The 20,605-nt window shown below is 35.4% G+C and overlaps 1 protein-coding gene across 1 annotated transcript in view; it reads left to right on the forward strand.

Moving 5' to 3' along the window:
• CFAP47 (cilia and flagella associated protein 47) overlaps positions 1 to 20,605 on the forward strand; it is a 369,488-nt gene that overhangs the window by 185,398 nt on the left and 163,485 nt on the right. The window contains exons 40-43 of the mRNA XM_051827003.2: positions 2,472 to 2,549; positions 8,674 to 8,744; positions 10,678 to 10,823; positions 19,894 to 20,005. Of these exons, the coding sequence (XP_051682963.2) occupies positions 2,472 to 2,549; positions 8,674 to 8,744; positions 10,678 to 10,823; positions 19,894 to 20,005 (407 nt within the window). The remainder of the gene's footprint in view (positions 1 to 2,471; positions 2,550 to 8,673; positions 8,745 to 10,677; positions 10,824 to 19,893; positions 20,006 to 20,605) is intronic.

Below are 20,605 nucleotides of genomic sequence, written 5' to 3' on the forward strand. Positions count from 1 at the left end.
TGAATGATCTTTCTGATGTGTTGTTACATTCAATTGACTAGTATTTTCTTGAGGATTTTTCCATCTACATTCATCAGGGAAATTGGTCTATTGTCCTCTTTCTCGGTTGTATCTTTTTCAGGTTTAGTAATTAAGGTGATACTGGCTTCATAGAAAGATTTTGGGAGGATTCCCCAACACTGTATTTTAGTTTTCTAATTTCTTCTTCTTCTTTTTTTTTTTTTTTTGATTTGCCTGTTAAATTTCCAGAGATTTGTCTTCTAACTCAGATATTCTTTCTTTTGCCTCATTGAATCTATTCTTAAAGCTTTCCACCTTATTTTTTATTTGTTCTATTGAATTTTTCATTTCCAATATTTGGTTTTGATTTCTCTTTAAAATCTCAATTACATGGGAAAATTTTTTATTGACATCATGTATAGATTTCTTTAGTTCATGAATTTTCTTCTGATTGCTTCTAAGTAATCCTGTGATCCATTTTTTTTTTAATTCCGTTTCTGGCATTTCTATAGTCTTTTCATCTTACATTCTAATATTAAAGTTGTATGTTCTTTTGGGGTCATCATGTTGTCTTCCTTATTCTTGTTTCTTGAATTGCTGCATTTATTATTAGGCATTTTTGATGATACTTGTTGGTTGTTTTTTCCCCCCTGTAATGGCTTTTATATTTGGTCTATATCTCTGTGGATTAGTGGAGTGTCTGATCCTTCAGTTAATATCCAGAGGCATATGCTGGGTGTGGTCAGAGAGCTCTGTTCAGTGCTCCTTGGTGAGGGGAGTGTTCAAGGTGACACCAAAGTTGCGTGTGGTAAATCTCTCTCTCTCTCTCTCTCTCTCTCTCTCTCTCTCTCTCTCTCTTTTTATCAGAGGGAGATTTGTTCTGCTCTGTTGGTGTATTCTCACATTCACCTCCTCTCCTCAAAGAGGACCAATGCTTGAGTACTAGCTCTAGTAGGTACAATTTTCATCTGCTCTGCCACAAGAACCTCACAAAGGATCCATGTAGTCCTCAGTGTGAACACAGATCCTGCAGCAATGACTCTTACCAGGGAATCTGGGAGCTCTGGGCATGTGGAGCCACCCACAGTGACTGCCCAAAGTCCCAGCCACACCCTGCACCCTCTTACTCAGCTACAGTGTTTTCTCAGTCCCAGCACACATGGCTACCTTAATCACCAGCACCCAGCCCCCTGTCAGTTCTCCCAGCCAGACTCAGGCGTCTTGTCTTGGCTGGTTTCTGTGCATGGGGAGGAGCTGGCACAGCTGTTACATAATATCAAAAATGAAAAATGGAGCCCACCCTCTCTTGGCTAGTTATAGGACACCGGTGTGGGGGGGTTGGGGAGAGAGAAACATGCCTCCCTTTTTCTCCCTCTAAGATGGCAGGTACACTGTCCCCCACAGGGCTCCAAGCCAGGCCCTTCCTGCAGCTTCATCGCAGGTGGCTTGGGCTGTTGCAGCCTATTCTCACCTCACTCTCCAGGGCTGGTTCTGAGGCTCTAGGCTGCTGGAGCCCTGAGTTGTGTGCATCCATACCCTCCATGTAGATCCACAGTTTTCCCCTAATTTGTCTGGAGTTTCCTCTGCCATTTCCTCCATAACCCTTCCCTGAGATTATACTCTCTCTACTTTTTTTAAGCGATCCTCCACTAGACTAGAGCAGTAAACTCCCTCCGTATTCTGCCATGTTGAAAAAACTCTCTCAATAATTGTTACACAACAAAGAATTTCTTTTGATAAATCAAGTTTGGATAATCTGCTCTTAACAATATTGTACAATATTATATTGTTCTTTTCTGAAGGTGAAATTATACATTGTTGGCAACATTGTTCCTGATATCCTTCACCTGTTGCTAGAGTATCTTTTTTTTATACTAGCCTCCTTCTACAATGCAGGTAGGCTAAGGCAGAGAGGATAATATACTCATTTTGTGTGTTTTCGAACACATCAATCCACAGCTAATATACGCTCTATTTTTTTTTTTGAATGAGCATTGTCATCTAGGGAGTACTGAAAAACTGATTTCAGAAGGTGGTACAATTATGAATGTACTAATTAGCTACTCACATCTCCTGAACACTCGTGACAGGAATGTTTTTCTTACTTGGAAATACGATTAGAAATTAGGAAATGTGTATGGCTCTGGTTATGCATTAAGACCAGTGCATGTTTTCCTCTATGTTTGTGGAATATAATTTGGGCATTTATTTCCAAATTTCCTTACATAGAGAATTCAGTATCACCTTTTCATAAAAAAGAATATTAGAGTTAACATATATTCATTCTATCTTTTCCTTCTTTCTGTCATACATATTTTTTGAGTTGCATAATAATAACACATGGATATTTAACGGTTTATTCTTATTTGAATTATATTTTATAAATGATGGGGAAAAAGTAAAAGAAGAATGTTTTGTGCTCATTTAAATTTTGTTGCAGTAGAATTTAATTATTTCTTCATTTATTTCAGTGTCATTTTGGTGGAATCCCCAACATTTCTGTATAAACCATCACAATTATCAGAATCTGGACAATATATGAGCTATGGGTAAATGTTTATATATTTTTTGCTCCTAATTATCTGAAGAAAAGTTCTGAGAAATTAGTACTTAAGGAAACTTGTTATATATATAATTACAAGAGAGTTTTTACTTATTCAAAATGTTTAATTTATATTATTCCCATTCTTATTTAAATGTTTATGTTACTAGGTTCATGTGCATGAAAATTGAGTATATACTTGATAAAATATAACAGATTTTCATTATTTGTGGAAGTCATGTTCTATAATATTGTCACAAACACCCAGTTAGTGAGCACTAAACAATTGCTCCTAGGAAAAATATGTATAATAGTATAGATTATAATTGCAGATCCTAAGAAAACTTATCCAGCCAGATTCCATCTTCTTTATTTCACAAAAGGAAAACAAGGTTCAAATGTGTTAAGTGACTAACAGGTGCCAAGAAAGGATTCAAACCCTGTCCATCTGGCCCCTGAGTTTGACCTCAACTGGGAACTGCCACAACCAGTAACTACAACTTTTGCTACTTTCCACATGTCTTTGAACATTGTGAAAGAGACACAAGTATTGATTTGGGGGTTAAAAATATATTTTAGCAAGTAGTAAAAATTGCAAATACAGAATAGAATAAATAATGAAGATTGACTGAATTTATACTAATTTCATCTACTTTATGAGCTCTATAGTTTACAAAGAAACGTTGACATCTTTCTATAAAAATTGAATTTTAAAAATTTAGATTGTTTTATGTTTTTCATCTTATTTACACTATAGAGTAGCTATTTAAAGTGAAATATTAAGAAAAAAACTACTACCCAGACTAAAGAAATTCAGACAGAAAGAAAATTATGTAGGTCTCTATTAGTAAAATGTAGGTATGTATTAACTGCTACTGCTATATTGTTAGACTATTTTTGCCTTTATTTGTCTCTGTACTATTTGATGGTTATCAATGTCATCAGGAGGCAATCTGATGACATCTCCTTCGATAACATAGGAATTTCCATTGTTAAGATCATTAGCAATCATTGTAGTCCTTCATGTAAATCTTGCAAAAGCTAAAATGAGAATAGTTTGTATTTTCTAAAGGTGAATTGTATTTCAGTCAGTACTTTGGGGAGATCATAAAAATTGCATGTATTTTATGTTTGATTTCTTCATAGTTCTTCTGTGGAAAAGTTGTTAAAACAGGAAACGATTTTTGTCTCACTGCATTTGTTTTATTGAATACTGATTTCATATTTAACTAAGAATTCAGTCTTCTTTTCCTGGTTACTTTGTTGAACAATAAAACATGAATTAATGCACTGAGTCATAAGACTGCATTGTAGATGCCATTAGAGTAAGAGGATTAGAGCAGTCGTTTGGTGCAGTGAGGAAATTGCTCTTGGGACACCCATATCTCACGTCTTAGTGCCTGGTTCTAGTCGCAGTTACTCCACTTCCGATCCGACTTCTTGCTTCTGCACATCCATGAAAGCAGCAGATAATAGCTCAAGTACTTGGACCTCTGCCACCCACATAGGAGCATGGGAGACCCACACTGCATTCCAGGCTCCTGGCTTCGTCCTAGCCTAGCACTGGCAATTGTAGGCATTTGAGAGGTGAACCAGCAGGTGGAAAATCTCTCTCTCTCCCCCCACCATCTCCCTCCTCCTGCCTTTCAAAAAAATGTTTTTAAAAATTTTAAGCTTGTTTAAAACCTAAGAGGATTATAGGGATGTTTGTGTTTTGTTCTTTGTAGATATAAAATACTAGTACTGCTAAAAATAGTTCAGTAAACAATTCTTTTTCAGCCCCTTGCTGCTTCTTGACCAAGTGGCTGCTTTGGGATCATAGACTTTACATGAATGTCCTTAACATACTTTCTTCATAGTAATTGTAAAAAAAATTACAGTATCATTTTTTAAACTAAAATCAAATCCCAAAGAAATGCTATAGGTGTCTGTAAGAATAAATAGCTCAAAATAATTTAACAAACAGCAAAATTAAGTCTACTTTCATGGTATGAATATTATATAGGGATTCTATATCTCAAATTATAGCATTTTTATATAATCTAGAATAGTTATAAATAGATCCAAAGTTCTAGAGTTATTGAAGACAAGGGTTCTAAAGCTACAAGTACAGATATCATTGTAATGGTATGCTTCCCCAATCAAAATAAAATGGAATGAACAAGTAGGAAAGCATTCAAATTTAATTTTAATGAAATGAATCCTTGGAAATACTAATCCAAAATAACTACCAATACAGCATGAACTACAGCTTAAGAAATATGTCTACCATGGTCCCAAACATTGTTGATCATTATTTAAAATAAATCTTTAACAAAAAGAGGAAACTTATTCCTCTACATACTCATCTATGTAAAACTAGGGTTTAGTCATTAAACAATAAATGGCAGTTATTGAGGTCTCCATGAAAAGAAATACAAATAATATAACCTATTATTTTCATCATTCTGGCTTTAATGGCAAAAATAGGTCTTTTGATTTTAAATATGTCTTAATAAATTAAGATTTAGTAACTCTACACATCATGTTTGGCTTTAAAGCTCTTCTTAATATTTTTCTTGAACAAATTTCCAGATACACGAAAAATTTTAGACATGCACTTTAAATCACAACCATAATGAGTCTGCTGTAATACTTCTATGATTTTTTTTTATATAATGTACCATATAGTAAGCATTGCTGTACCAAAACTCTAGCCTGATCGCAAGATTTAATCAGCAAGATAGCACAGGAGAACAACAGAAGGCTAACAAAAATCTCCATGTACCAACTGATTTTTTTTTTTATGATTTATTTATTTGAAAGCATTACACAGAGAGAGAAGGAGAGGCAGAGAGGTCTTCTATCTGATGGCTCACTGCTCAGCTGGCCACAAGGGCTGGAGCTATGCCCATCCAGAGCCAGGAGCCTCCTCCAGTTCTCCCACGTGGGTGCAGGGGCCCAAGGGCCTAGGCCATCCTCCATTGCCTTCCCAGGCCACAGCAGAGAGCTGAATTGGAAGTGGAGCAGCCAGATCTCGAACTGGCGCCCATATGAAATGCCAATACCTCAGGCCAGGGCTTCAACCCACTGCGCCACAGCGCCGGCTGCCCACCCCCACCCCCCCAACTGAATTTCTTAGAGGTGTTTTACACATGTTCCTATTTTCCTCTTTGTAAACTCATGGCAACTCTACTAATGTTGAAGTTATGTGGGAATATATAACTCATTCAACCAATAGCATGTGAGGAAAAGTGCTGTATGTTGTTAAGAACCAGTAAGGACTTTATTCGTGTCTCTTTCTCTCTTTCCATAATTTTATAGAAACATATAAAAGGGGAGCCTCCTTCACCAAGGATCTTTGAGTGTACTTTATACCCAGGATGTATATGTAGTATGGACAAGAAATGACTTGTTGTGGTGCAGTAGATTAAGCTGCCCCCTGTGAAGCCAGCATTTGATACTGGAGTGGTGGTTCAAATTCCATCTTCTCCACTTCTGATTCAGCTTCCTGTAAATGTACCTGGAAAGGCAGCAGATGATTGGCCCAAGTACTTGGGCCCCTGCCCCACCCACCTAGGAGTTACAGATAGAATTCCTGGCTCCCGGCTTCAGCCTGGCCCAGCTCCGGCTGTTGCAGCTATTCAGAGTGTGAAGCAGCAGATGAAAGATCTCTCTCTCTCTCTCTCTCTCGTTTGCGCTCTCTCATAAAATAAATGAATAAATCTACCAAAATAGGACATAAACTCTTATGCTAATCTACTAAGACTTGAGTTGTAACTACGGTGTAATCTAGCCTATACTGATACTCCTCATGAGATTCACTTCATCTAATATCTCCCCAAATGATAATTTACTTCTTCTTAAATGAGGAGTAAAGTGCTGAAATTATCTTTCAGTTGTCATAAAAAAATGTTAAAATTGCCTATTTAAAAAACCCAAAATATCTTCTATATAAACTGCTATTATAAGCTAGAGATACATATAAAAAAGAACCTTCATAACTACATGGATTATGAAGCTTTATATTCATCACACATTTTACTTTATGGAAACATGACCAAAAGCATAACAAGAGCATTAAAGAAATTCTTATTGTAATTAAATCCAAAAGAATTATCAGGTAAGAATCAGCAAAGGAAATTGATTTCAGCCACACTGTAAGATTGATCTATGGAACAACCGTGCTCAGAAATGAGTACTTTATCAAATATTTCTTGTAGTGATATGACTTTGTAGTTTTTTCCAAGTGATATTGAGTTATTTAGACATCAAAAAAAAATTCTAAGTGGCACTTCAAGCACTTTTCCTAGTTCTGGGGAACTATAGGATAAATAAGTCACATATGTAACTTCATGAAAGCTTATGATAAAGGTGTTTCTAACCCTTTTGATAAAGGCTTGAATAATATGTCAGATCACTCCCAGGAGTATTTATTCCAATCGAATGCCATTTTATTCATTTTACCTTAAAAGGAGTTGTACAACACTACTTCAGAGTTAAAGGAAGTATCATCCATTTGAACCTAAAAATAGATTCCATTCCCTGACACTGGCCCACTACTGGATTGCCAGGAAATAGTCCATTGCCTATTCCAAAGCATTTTATATTATGTTTTAGATGCTATTTCTTCCTTAAGACCAAGAGCTTAAGCATGATTACTGTAGCATGAATAATAACTTATGGACTTCTAGGAAAATGGTAGCATGGATCTAGGAGCAGATAGTAATAAAAAGGTAATCAAGTTAACTTGCTTTCTTTTCTGTCTTTGGAATATTCATGATATGGATTTTGTAAATAAGTTGAGTTTGGCATTGAATTTCTAGATTCAGGAATATTAATCAGATAAAACAGAACTTTTTCCAAGCCAAATTATTTTATTAAATCATTTTGTGATGTCTCTAGTAATCAAAATAACATTAATTTCATTAAAGAGGTAATACAAATTCCTAGATTTGTAATATTTTTTGTTTGTATTTTTATAAAGTATATGTAATTCATTTTTTATGGATTAGAGTCTCCTTGAAGGATGAGGCAACTCTGATTTCTGCAAAAAACACTTTTGTACTTGTTTCCCACAAAATAAGAAAAGCAAAGAAAAATGATATGAAATCTAAATTGATCTACTTTCCTATGCATGATGACAAAAATGATTAAAGGACTAGTTTTTCCAAGTACAAAAAAAATGAGATTTAGAGATAATCTATGGATTTTCTTCAGGCATTTTATCCAGGCCTCACTATCAAACAGTTGGCAATAGAGCTTAATATGGAAAAATAATAAACATTCTTTGATATTCTTTCTACTCTTTTTATCTTCTCCCCTATAAATGCTAAAATGTCCATCTATTGTGTCTTCTAGAGCAGCCTTAAAGTATCTATAAAATGCCCAAATTACATAAAAAATTATATGTTCATTACTTTTTAAAAAGTTCTTTAAGCTGCTAATCAGGATGTCTGTGAGTAGAATTAAAGCACAGGATAATTACAAGAAGTAAATGCAACAGATAAATAACCTCATTAATGTGGTGAAAGAAAAGACAGTGTTCCTAAAAATCAAATGGAGAAAAAAAATGGAAATGTTTAGAGTAACCTGGAAATAGTCAATATTTTTACAACATCAAATTCAGGCAAAAGTAGATGCCAAAATGAGTAAAAATGGGGTTTCTTTATTCTCAGAAAAAAATCAGGCAATCAGTATTTATGAGTGTGAATACTAATTGACAGCTCAATGTGCAGAGTAATCATGAATACTAAAAGAGCAATGTGGGTGAAACTTGATGGAGTCTTGAAAACCTGGAACTTTTCAAGGAAGGCAGTTGCTTCAAGCTATGCTCTGTTAATTTATTTTCAGAAATGTAACTTCCATGTACTTTTTGAGTCTCTGGATTAGGGTCATTATCAAAAGGAATCATTTTTTCCAATTATTTTCAAAACATGGCAGAAATATGAATGATTATTATTTTATTTTTTGTGTTTTCCTAATTTTTAATCTCTGATATGACATAAAAAGATATTTTAAATATATTTATGATATTTGCATATCATATTGTATGTAGCCATCATTTATAAGACTATAAGATTTAATTAAGGCAGAGAATTGTTTTTGAGTATTTTGAGCATTTTTGATGTTTTCCTATTTTCTTGTGACAGTGCTGGAGTGAAAAGCGGTGAATGTGAAACTGCTAAGGGCTGTTCCCATGCCCCAGATTGTTTAAAAACCTGTGAGTACATCAAAAATTTTTGTTTGTTCTGATGTCTGATTTTTATATGCAAAGCATAATATGAAATGATACATTCAATGCGCAGTGATTATGGGCAACAGAATGGCAAGTCCTGAAGATTGATGGCAGAACAGAGGCTGAAGTGTTGTTTTCTCTGACTTCTCTTGATGACCCTTAGTAGAACTCTGCCCACATCTCTCCTTTCACCACTGAGACTTAGTGTACTAATAATGTGTTTAGATATATGGCCTTCATGCTACTTTTGATTCTGAACTGTTTAAACTTATTCAGGTGATGAGTATCACCAAGTTTAGAACTGTATGTAAAATACAGGTTTCTTTTGTTTATGAAATAAGTATACGACTATGAAAGATTAATAGAATGATGGGTAGAAAAATGAGAATAGAAATGTCCTGATTATCTGTGGCTGAAGAACAAATCATGCCAAAGGTAGTACCATAAAACTATAAAAATTGATGATGATGATGTCTCATATACTTCTGGGGTGGCTGGACTCTGTTTGGGGATACTGAGGTTTGCATCATCTCAAAGGCTTCTTCACTCACATGTCTGATAGTTAATGCTGCCTTTTGCTTGGGGCCTCAACTGAGGTTGTTGACCTGGACGCCTATACAGGGCCTCTCCATATGGTCCAGGTTTCTTTATGGGATGGCAGTTTATTTCTAAAGGCAAGTGATTCCAAAAAGAGAATTAAGTGGAAGTTGTGTTTTATTTTTTGATCTAGTGTCAGAAATCACATTGCTTCACCTCTAATGAATTCCACAATATTTGTTATAATCAAGTCATAAAGTCTGGCTACCATATCACCACATTCTAGGCAACATCCAAGAACTTATGGCCTTGTTTTAGAACTACCAAAAAAATATGTACATGTTTGCATGTACGAAACAGTCTTTCATTGCCAGTTCAAACATTCTATTAGAACATGTAATATGAACTATTCCATAGTCCACAAAAAATTGAATTTCCATGAGTGACTCCTTTGCTATATAGATTGTGGTTAATTTTAAACATTAATGAGGTTCCCTTTGTTATGAAATTCTTTATTAAGGAATCATTAATATAGTCATAATTATGCATCATGTTATTTGAGTTGAGATAAAAACTGTGTCACCTTCTCATCTTGTTGCTAATGCTTTGAACATCTTTTTTTTTTTTTGACAGGTAGAGTTAGACAGTGAGAGAGAGAGAGAGAGAGAGAGAGACAGAAAGGTCTTCCTTTTTCTGTTGGTTCACCCCACAAATGGCCGCTACAGCCAGCACACTGCACTGATGTGAAGCCAGGAGCCAGGTGCTTCTCCTGGTCTCCTATATGGGTGCAAGGCCCAAACACTTGGGCCATCCTCCACTGCCTTCCCAGGCCACAGCAGAGAGCTGGACTGGAAGAGGAGCAACTGGGACAGAATCCAGGGCCCCAACCGGGACTAGAACCCGGGGTGCCAGCGCTGCAGGCGGAGGATTAGCCAAGTGAGCTGCGGTGCCAGCCAACTTTGAACATCTTTTTAAAATTTATTTATTTGAAGTGCAAGTTGTATATATAGAGAGCTATCTTCCATCCACTTGTTCACTCCCCAAATGGCTTCAAAGGCCAGGGCTGGACCAGGCTGAAGCAGGATTCAGGAATTTCTTCCAGCTCTCCCACATGGGTTTAGGGGCCCAAGTACTTGGGCCATCTGCTGCTTTCCCAGTTGCATTAGCAGGGAGCTGGATCAGAAGTGGAGTTGCCAGGACTTGAACCAGCACCATATGGAATGCCAGCATTGCAGGCAGTGGCTTGACCCCCTACACCACAATATTGGCCCTCAAATGTTTTTTTATTGATACTAAAATTTTACTAACTTCAGATAGCTGCTTTATTCGGATGGTAGTTCGTATATTATATGTCAACAAGTTTTTTGTCATGTTTTGATAGCAATTAGGTCCAGTTTCATCAAAGAATTCTTCTGCTCGATGCGTACTATTTACCTGGAAGTGAAAGGAAGTTCAAACCTGGAGCTCTTCTTCCTTCCCTTTGATATGCACTGTCGTTACTGTATCATCATCTTGACCAACGAAAAGGTAAGAACAGAACTGTGGTCTTTGCTTTTAGCGCAGGCTCCACTTTAATGGAGTTACAAGTTAAGGCAACTTGAAACCAGCAGGAGACAGAAATGTAGAAAATTTCAGTTCCCAAATTATTAGACAATTAAAGAATGTGTGAAGAGTTATACTAGCTGCAAGTAAATTTTATAATGACTGCATAGGGAAGTCCCATGAGAGTAGAGCGGCACTTTGTTTAACCTTGCTGTAACTGTATCTGTATTAATTTTCTATACAGGTGTATCAAAATGTGGCACAATGGGTGTTTTACAACAACACATGCTTATTGTTCCAGTTTCTAGAGGTCAACGATCCAGACACAAGCTAGATAGGTTGTCTGTCTGCTTAGGGTTTACCAAATCTTCCACAAAGGATTGGCCAGGGCTGGATGCTCAATATTGAGTACACATGCAATGCAATAATGGTATCAGAAAGATGTATTGCTCTTACCTAGTGTCTATAGAATCATTTACACATGAAAGACAATATATCTGATTAAATATATAACGTGTTTAGTTTTAAATTAAAGTTAACAATTCAGTGGAGCAAATGTCTTATTATTATAATGCTAAATCTTGCATTTATTTCATTTAAAAAAATTCAGGATTTAACTAATTCCTCCCTATATAAAATGTGTGAAAAATAATACAAATATTTCACAATTCTTTTTCATATTAAATTGTAATATAGCTATGGAAAATGGTAGAGTTCATTCTCAGTGGCACAGTGATGAGGCTGATTTTATCCTTTGAAATAGACTATTAGAATATTATTAGTATTTGCTTACCTAAATGTAATCTAAATTAATCAAAATATAGTATACTTACCTTGGGGTCTCAATTTATTAAAACATGACTTTTGATTACACATATTTTGTCCTTGTCAGAGAAAATATTAAAAACAACAATCTTGAAATTATATTGTTACCAATTAATAAGTAGTTCCACAATCTAAAGTATTGCATTGAATTACAATTACTTATGTTGTGAAATACATCCATTAATTTATGCATTCAATTATATTGCTAATTGTATTGAAAAATGCAATTACACACTTAAATAGATCATCAAACATCCAAGCTCACTTAGTTAGTTCCTATTCTTACTAAATGTATGATGACTCCTTTGCCATTAAGAACCACTTGTTGAAAGCTGTAAAGTAATTAGGCCTCTATTTGATAGCTTTCTGTGTAAAAAACAGAAGCATTTCTACCAGCAGTGCTATCAAGGAAAAGCCATTTGTTTCATTTTGGCTGTTCCATTTGAGCTTTCAAATAAAAAATGAAATGATTTATGTAACAACTATTTGAAAGTACAAATAGTTCTACAGAACTTCCTTCAGTGTTCATAAAAATTTTTACCTTGGGAGAAAACCCATAAAAGCCCTAAAAATCCATGCTATCAAATGCCAGAAACCCAAAGGAAAAAAAAATCTATGTTCTATTGTGAAATGAGACAGATTAAATGGAGTACCCTGAAGCAGAATAAGGACCGAGCCACTGAGCATGCATCTTCTGGGAGGAGAGGTTAGCAGACCCCCGTACAAACCCACAAACACTACAAAGCACACAGAATTATGTTGACACAACCCTGAGTTCTGTCTTCATTGTGTTGCCCATCATTCGAACATCTTCTTTGTCTAGTCCTTAGTTCCAAAGTAGGACACCACCCTGCATGGTTGAGCTCATCTGTATGGGGGGGATCAAACAGGGATCATGCCCTGTGGGCTGGGCTAAGTGTGGTTTCCAGTTGTGGTCAACTGTTATGGCTTAATTAGCCCTCCACCGCCAAATCTTGAGCTTTTTTTGTGGACCTGACCCAGTGCCTCCCCTTCCCTCTGATATATTTTTACTTGGCAATTTTCTGTCTATAAACCTTGGTAAGAAATAATTGAAAAGATAGTCCAGGAATTGCAAACTTGAAACCTAGATGGGACTCAGCATCTCTGAGCAACTCATGCAAATGGTTCAGACCGACACCAGGCCTCCACATACCAAAGTGAGCTTCTACCTTGCTATGTCAAACTAAAAATCAACAAGGCAAGTGTGCTCACTCTCAAGTAGAAGACCCTGCAAGGCCTTCTTGTTAATTTGTGGTCTACAACAATTTAGTGTATAGCTACTCCATTCCAATCATTTAAAAGTATTGGTTGTCACTCTGGCCATCTCCCATATATTTGTATAAATGAGCCCCTTGTCTGTTCCTCATACTATATTCATACTAGTTTCTTTTTATTCCTCATGATTATTAATGGTAAGCCATGTTTCATTTGACATTGGATTTTTTCTATTCAGTTTGTCACAACTTCTTTTTTGGGGGACAAACATAACTACACTATACAGGCAACACTCCCGATTTCCTGGGCAAGTGTAAGAAAGAGGAAATGCCTACCATCTGGCCTATAAATACTTAGAGGGGCCAGGGACTAGCACTGCGGTGTAGCAGGTAAGGTCGCCGCCTATGGTGCTGGCATCCCATATGGGTGCAAGTTCAAGTCCTGGCTGCTCCACTTCCAATCCAGCTCTCTGCTGTGGCCTGGGAAAGCAGTAGAAGATGGCCCAAGTCCTTGGGCCCCTGCACCTATGTGGGACACCTGGAAGATGCTCCTGGCTCCTGGCTTCAGATCAGCACAGCTCTGGTCATTGCAGCCATCTGGGGAGTGAGCCAGCAAATGGAAGACCTCTCTCTCTCTCTCTCTCTCTCTCTGCCTCTGCCTCTGCCTCTGCCTCTCTGTAACTCTGCCTTTCACATTAATAAATCAATCTTTTTTAAAAAAGATTTATTTATTTGAACAGCAAGGTACAGAGAGAGGGAAGGAGAGAGAGATCATCTACCTACTGATTCACTCCCTAAATGGCTGCAATGACTGGATGCAGGAGCAGGGAACTGGATTGGAAGTGGAGCAACTGGGACTCGAACCAGCGCCCATATGGGATGCTTGTGTTGCAGGCAGTGGCTTTGCCTGCTATACCACAAAACTAGCCCCAAGATTTTCTTATTTATTGGCATATAGCTGTTTGTAATAATTCCTAATGATTCTTTTTAATTCCTGCAGTCTCCAATGTAACATCTCCTTTTTCATCTCTGATTTTATTGATTTGGGTCTTCTTCCACTTCCTTTTTTGCTTAGTTATTCCAGTGGTTTATCTATTTTGTTTGTTTTCTTTTCTAAAAACAAGATTTATCTATTTGAAATGAACAGTTGGTGTGTGTATGTGTGTGTGTGTGTGTGAGAGAGAGAGAGAGAGAGAGAGAGATCTTCTATCTGCTAGTTCATTACCCAAATGTCCACAATAGCTGGAGATGGGCTGATCCGAAGCCAGGTATCAAGAACTTCTTCTGGGTCTCCCATGTAGGTGCAGGGGCTCAAGCACTTGGGACATCTCCCACTGTTTCCCAGGTGAATTATTAGGGAGCTGGATCAGAAGTGGAGCAGCCGGGACTCGACCCAGTGCCCATATGGGAGCCAGTACTGCAGGCAGTGGCTTTACCCACTACGCCACAGTGCTGGCCCCGTTAATGTTTTCAAAAAGAAAAAAAGCTCTTCATTTCCCTGATCTTCTGTATAGTTTCTTTTACATTTCTATTTTGTTTATTTCTTCTCTAATTTTTATTATTCTTTTCCTTCAAATAATCTGAATTTGGTTTGTTCTTGTTTTTCTAGGTCCTTCAGATGCATTGTTATGTTATTTATTTGATGCCTTTCCAATTTTTGATGTAGGCACTTATTGCTATAAACTTTCCTCTTAACACTGTATTTGCTTATCCCATAAGTTTTGATACGTTGTGTCTTCATTTTTTTCAAGGATATAAATCATTTGATTATATCAGTAGATTAAGAGAAAGCATTTGATACGTTACAGCATCACCTCATGATGAAAACTTTTTAAAAATCATATGTAGAAGGATCCTACCTCAACATAATATATGAAAAAGGCAATATATGACAAACTTACAGCATCATGTTGAATGGGGAAGAGTAGGAAGCATTTTCACTAAGATCCAGAACCAGACAAGGATTACCACTCCCACCACTATTATTCTATATATTTCTTGAAGTATCAGCCAGAACCATTACAAGAAAAATAAATCAAAGAGATACAAGTTGAGAAGGAGGAATTCAAATTATCCCTGTTTTCAGATGACATGATTGTTTATATAGGAGAATAGAAGCCACAACTAAGAGATTATTAGAACTTGTAAGAGAATTTGGTAAATTTCCAAGATATAAAGTCAACACACCAAAATCAATAACATTGTTATATACCAACAATGTTCTGAATAATAACTTATAATATCAGTGCCATTCACAATAACTATAAAAAAAACTAAATGCCTTGGGATATACTTAACCAAGGATGTGAAAAATCTCTACAAGGAAATTATAAAATATTAATGAAAGAAATAGAAGACACAAAAAAATGAGAAAATCTTCCATGCTCATGGATTGGAAGAATTACTGTCATCAAAATGCCCATATCATCGGATGGAAGACCTCTCTTTCTTTCTCTCTCTCTGCCTCTCCTCTCTCTCTGTAACTCTGACTTTCAAACAAATAAATAAATCTTTTAAAAAAATGTCCATATTATCCAAAGCAATTTCTGGAGTCAATGTGATTCTAATCAGAATTCCAGGGGTATTCTTCACAGACCCAGAAAAAACAATCCTAAAATTCATATAGAAACACAAAAGATCCCAAATAGCCAAAGCAATCTTAAACAATAAAAACAAAGCTGGAGGCATCACAACACCAGATTTCAACACATGCTATATAGCTATCACAATCAAAATAGCTTGATACTGGCACAAAATATAGACAGGTACAACAACGGGACAGAACAGAAATCAGAGCAATTTTAACCCTAGGATCTACAACCAACTATGACAAACTAGCTAAAATCACTCTCTGGAGAAAGGAAAGTCTCCACAACAAATGGTGTCAGAAAAACTGAGTTTCCACATGTAGAAATTTGAAACAAGGCCACTACCTTACACCCTATACAAAAATCAACTCACAGTGCAGCAAAAATCAAACTTAAGAGTGAAAGCTATCAAATTACTACAAGAAAACAAGAAACACTCGAAGACTTCTTGGATAAGACCCAGAAGCACAGAAAATAAAATAAAAAATAAACACATGGAATTACATCAAGATAAGAAGCTTCTGCACAGAAAAGGAAACAATGTGAAGAGACAGCCAACAGAATGCAATGCAAGAAAATATTTGTAAACTATGAATCCAATAAAGGATTAATACCCAGAATATATAAGGAGCTCAAGAAACTCAACAATAACAAAACAAACAATCCAGTTAAGAAATGGGTAAAGGACTTGAACAAGCATTTTTCCAAGGACAGAATACAAATGACCAACAGACACATGAAAAAAATGCTGAGGATCTCCAGCAAATAAAGACCACAATTAGGTTATCTCCTAACTCCAGTTAGGATGGCTATTATCCAAAAATCAAAAAATTAAATGCTGTTGAGGATATGGTGAAAAAGATATCCTAATACACTCTTGGTAGGAATGAAAAATGGTATAATCACTTTGGAAAACAATATGGCAATTCCTCATAAATTGATGGTATATATACACAATGGAATACTACTTAATCATAAACACAATGAGATCTTGACATTTGCAACAAAATGTTTGTAACTGGAGTTCATTAAGCTAAGTAAAATAATCTGAGCCCAGAAAGACAAATTTCACACATTTCTTCCTATTTGTGGAAGCTAATATATACAGAATAATAACTGTGTATATGTCATATCATTTGGTATTTAGTTACAAATATTGCTTCACTGAATCACACTATGTAACTAACAATATAATCTTTCATGATGAAATTATTCTCATGAATTCCTCAGTCTGTGATAATTAATGTCACTGTTTTCAAGAAAAATATTATATATATGTGTATGAATATAATGTCTATATTTGAAGTGAATTGTGGCAAAATGTTTAAAAATTATAAAATAAAAAATTTTAAAAAAGAAAAAATATCAGAAGAAAATCTGAAAATGAGAATTTTTACTTAGTTGTTAGTTATTTATTCTTGGGGGTCCTCTCTGAGTTTATTATCATTGGTACTACCAGTTAGTCTATGAAGATTCCACATGCCTGGCATGCCAACATTTTATCTCCAGGAAATACCACCTCAAGTACATATAGCAAATTAAGGAAGAGTAATTACTACATTCCAAAATTCATGTTATTTTCATGGAACCTGTCTTTCTTGAAAGAAGCTGAAGAATATTATGAATATTGCAAATTTTTAACATTTGCCACACTGAAACTGGATTTTAACAATTTCATTTTATTCTGTTATTTATTACTCTGTTCAGTCTTCCAAATAGTTGAATTCACCAATGGTATAAAGTAAATTTTCTAGGCATGGAGAAAGCAAACTCACAGAAAGGGGCATGATCCTTGCACTAAATGGAATCATAGTCCAGTGGAGAAGAAAAACTTGCAAAGGTCTGGCCCAGTTCACATAGAAACTTTGTATGGGCAGGGAAAGAAATGTGTTCTGGGGTAGATTCTAATAACATGAAACTAAACAACTGAACGTGAAATTCCATCGATACATGGACTGTTGGTTCTGCAAATGGTTTGTTGGAAGTGACAGAAAATGAACTGAATGGATAAATAAGATTGATGTTGAAGAAGGCAGTGTATTATTTTAAGTTCAATTATGCAGTGTTGTTGCTGTTATTATAATGAATGAAATCAGGAAGTCAGTGGAAGCATAGGCAGGATCTAATTTCATGTTTGTTTCAGAAAACGTCTCTGGTGCCCACAGAGTAAGTTTAAACACTGGAGGCAAAAATTGGAGGCAGGGAAATTGACTAGTAGACTCTTGCCATATTTTATACCACCATTCTGTACTGTACTCTTTTTTTCACTCTGTAATTCCTAGTGAGTATTGCCATGGATGACAATTCAATTATTAGCCCAGTAGAAACTCACACACACAAGAAAATGTGAGAAACAATAGTGAGAGAAGAGATGATGATATTGAGTGAAGGAAAAGGAAAGAACTGTACAGATGAATATTGGTAGAAGGATCAAAATTTTCTATAATTTCATTTATTTTAATTGGTATGTAATTACTACACATATTTATGTGGTATGATATAACATTTCAATGTTTACATATTATGTAACGATCAAATTAAGATAATAACTTATCCATCACCTCAAACATTTCTCTTTGTAATGGAAGCAATCAAAATCTTCTCTTCTAGCTATGAGAGTTTTGAAATATATAATACATTATTATTAATTGTAGTCATTGTGCTATAGAACTGTGCTATATAACACTAGAAATTATTCTTCCATTGTAACTGTTATTTTGTTATCTTTTCTCAACCATATTCTGTCTGCCTCTCCCTCCGGCCCTCCACATCTCACATCTTCTCATAATAACTATTCCACTGTCTACTTCTATGAGATCAACTTTTTGAGATTCCACATGAGTAGAATAGTTTATTGCATAGTGTGGCAATAAACAAGAGAGTTCAGATATCTTCCCAACATATGTGATGCTATGGTGGACACAAATATCATTTCCTCTCAGGCTGGTAGTATTCCATTGTATATCTACATCATGTTTCTAATATCCATCCACCCATTGTTATCTCTTTGCTCTATCAGTTGTTTCCTTTACTGTGTAGAGGTGACTTAGAAATCTAGTTCAATAAAGAAGAGCAAATTTTTAGAGAACTAAGAAAAGGAAATAACAGAAGTAAATGCCAATCAGAACATAATTTTATTCATAAAAATTCAGCAGGTATCTCTACAGCAATGATTCCCTTTTCTGACATGACAATGACACTATTACTACTAGAAATTGTAAATTTTTCCTTAATATTATCAAACATCCAGGAAGTGTTCATATTATCCTGTCTCATATTTGTATGTTTTTCTGTCATTTCAAGTTTGTTTATATCAGCATCTAAATAAGGTTCTTCTACTGTGATTGTATGTATCTTTTAAAATATATCTTTTGAGGTTCCCTTTTTTCCTACTTCTATTCCTTAAAATTCTAGTTTCCTAAAGTTATTGTTCATCCCATTTTACAGAAGAGAAAAATGAAACTCAGATTAAGTAAATTTTTCTGAGGTTTAATAGCTAATAAAACCAGATGTGTGGTGGTCAGACATTTAGTGGCATGGTTAGGACACCTGTATTCCATAACAATGTGCCTAAATTAAATTGTTCTAGCTTCCTTCTAATGCACATGCTGAGAGGCAATATATGATGGCTCAATTACTTGAGTCCTACCCATGCGTGTAAGGAATTTAGATTGACTTCTGTGCTCCTGACTTTCACCTAGCCCAGCCACAGCTGTTGCTGTGGAGTGAACCAATACATGGGAGCTCTCTCTGTCTCTCGCTCTCTTTTTCAAATTAAAAAAAAAAAAAAATGAAACAATCATGCCATTTCCACTGGTCTTTAGCTATTTCATGCTACTGTCCTTGCATGGTGCCTACTTCTACTTATGCCTCTCTATTTAGCCCTCTGTACTTCATGACAAGTTATTTGTTGTAAAAGATTTTAAGGCTCTCACATGGTTGTTTTGAGGGCCTACACTTTGAGATCTAGACTCTTGGGAACTCAGATTCCCTGAAAAAATATTAAGTTATAGAATGAAGGGGAAAATTGCTTGCTTCTTTGTGCATTTTAAAATAATAATAAATTATAGACCAACTAATAGTAAGTTATGGAGTGAAGTGGAAAATTTGCTTGCTTGTTTGTACATTTTAAGATAGAAGTTTCCCAATTATATTTGTATCCATAAAGATTGATTGCTGTCAGTGCTATCCTGAGGCCTTAAGCAATCTTTGTATCTGGTTGCTTGCAAAATTTCCCCTATGCTATGGTATAGCTATACTTTAGCCTCATCTTTGGCTACATATTTAAACCCTATGTTGAGTAGAAAATTGCAATGCATTGTGATATGCAGGGTATCTTTGTATCATAAAGATTTATCATATTTATCAGCTTTTAATATTTACTATTATTGTGTGCATGTGTTTTAGATTGGAGAAATAGTATATGCTGTGGAAGGAAAAGGTTTGATCCCTTTGCCTTCGAGTTTCCTTCCAATGAAACCTTCAACTCCAATTGACTACAACTGTTCTCCTGAAGAAGGTAGAGTATATATATTTTGTTTCATTCATAACGTTAAAGAATGAGCCTATTCCTCATAGTCACTAAAGCATCTTCAGAGTATGTAATTAGATTTTAGAAGGTCTTCTTTTAATTTTATTATCAATCTAAAGTGTCAGTGGTGATTCTTTTTTTAAGTTTTAGTTTTTAGACTTCTGGTAAAGATTATAATTTGAAATACAAAGTGTTTATTCAGCAAGAATTTCAATTTTTTCAAGTACTTTGGAAATCACTACACTAACAATCTATAATTGTTACAAAATGTGGAATTATACTCTGCCTTCTGGTTTTGGATAATTAACCCTTGATTTTTGCATTTTAATGTAAAGTCAGTGAAAGAAAATGGCAACCCTTGCCACTTATTTCTATTCCTCCTCCTCCTTATCATTGATAGGAGAAAAATGGTTACTAAATTTTTGAGCATGTTGATGATGCTTCTTTGAAAGAGCCATGTTACAGGAATCCTTCTTAGAGAATACCAGAGAACTCTTCTTAGAGAATTCCTGACTTACACTTGAATCATTGAATTAGAACTAATACAAATTACTCATTTATTTTAATTGTGTTTAATGTAGACCATAA

Source organism: Oryctolagus cuniculus, chromosome X, assembly GCF_964237555.1.
Source record: "Oryctolagus cuniculus chromosome X, mOryCun1.1, whole genome shotgun sequence".
In the NCBI taxonomy this organism is placed as follows: domain Eukaryota; kingdom Metazoa; phylum Chordata; class Mammalia; order Lagomorpha; family Leporidae; genus Oryctolagus; species Oryctolagus cuniculus.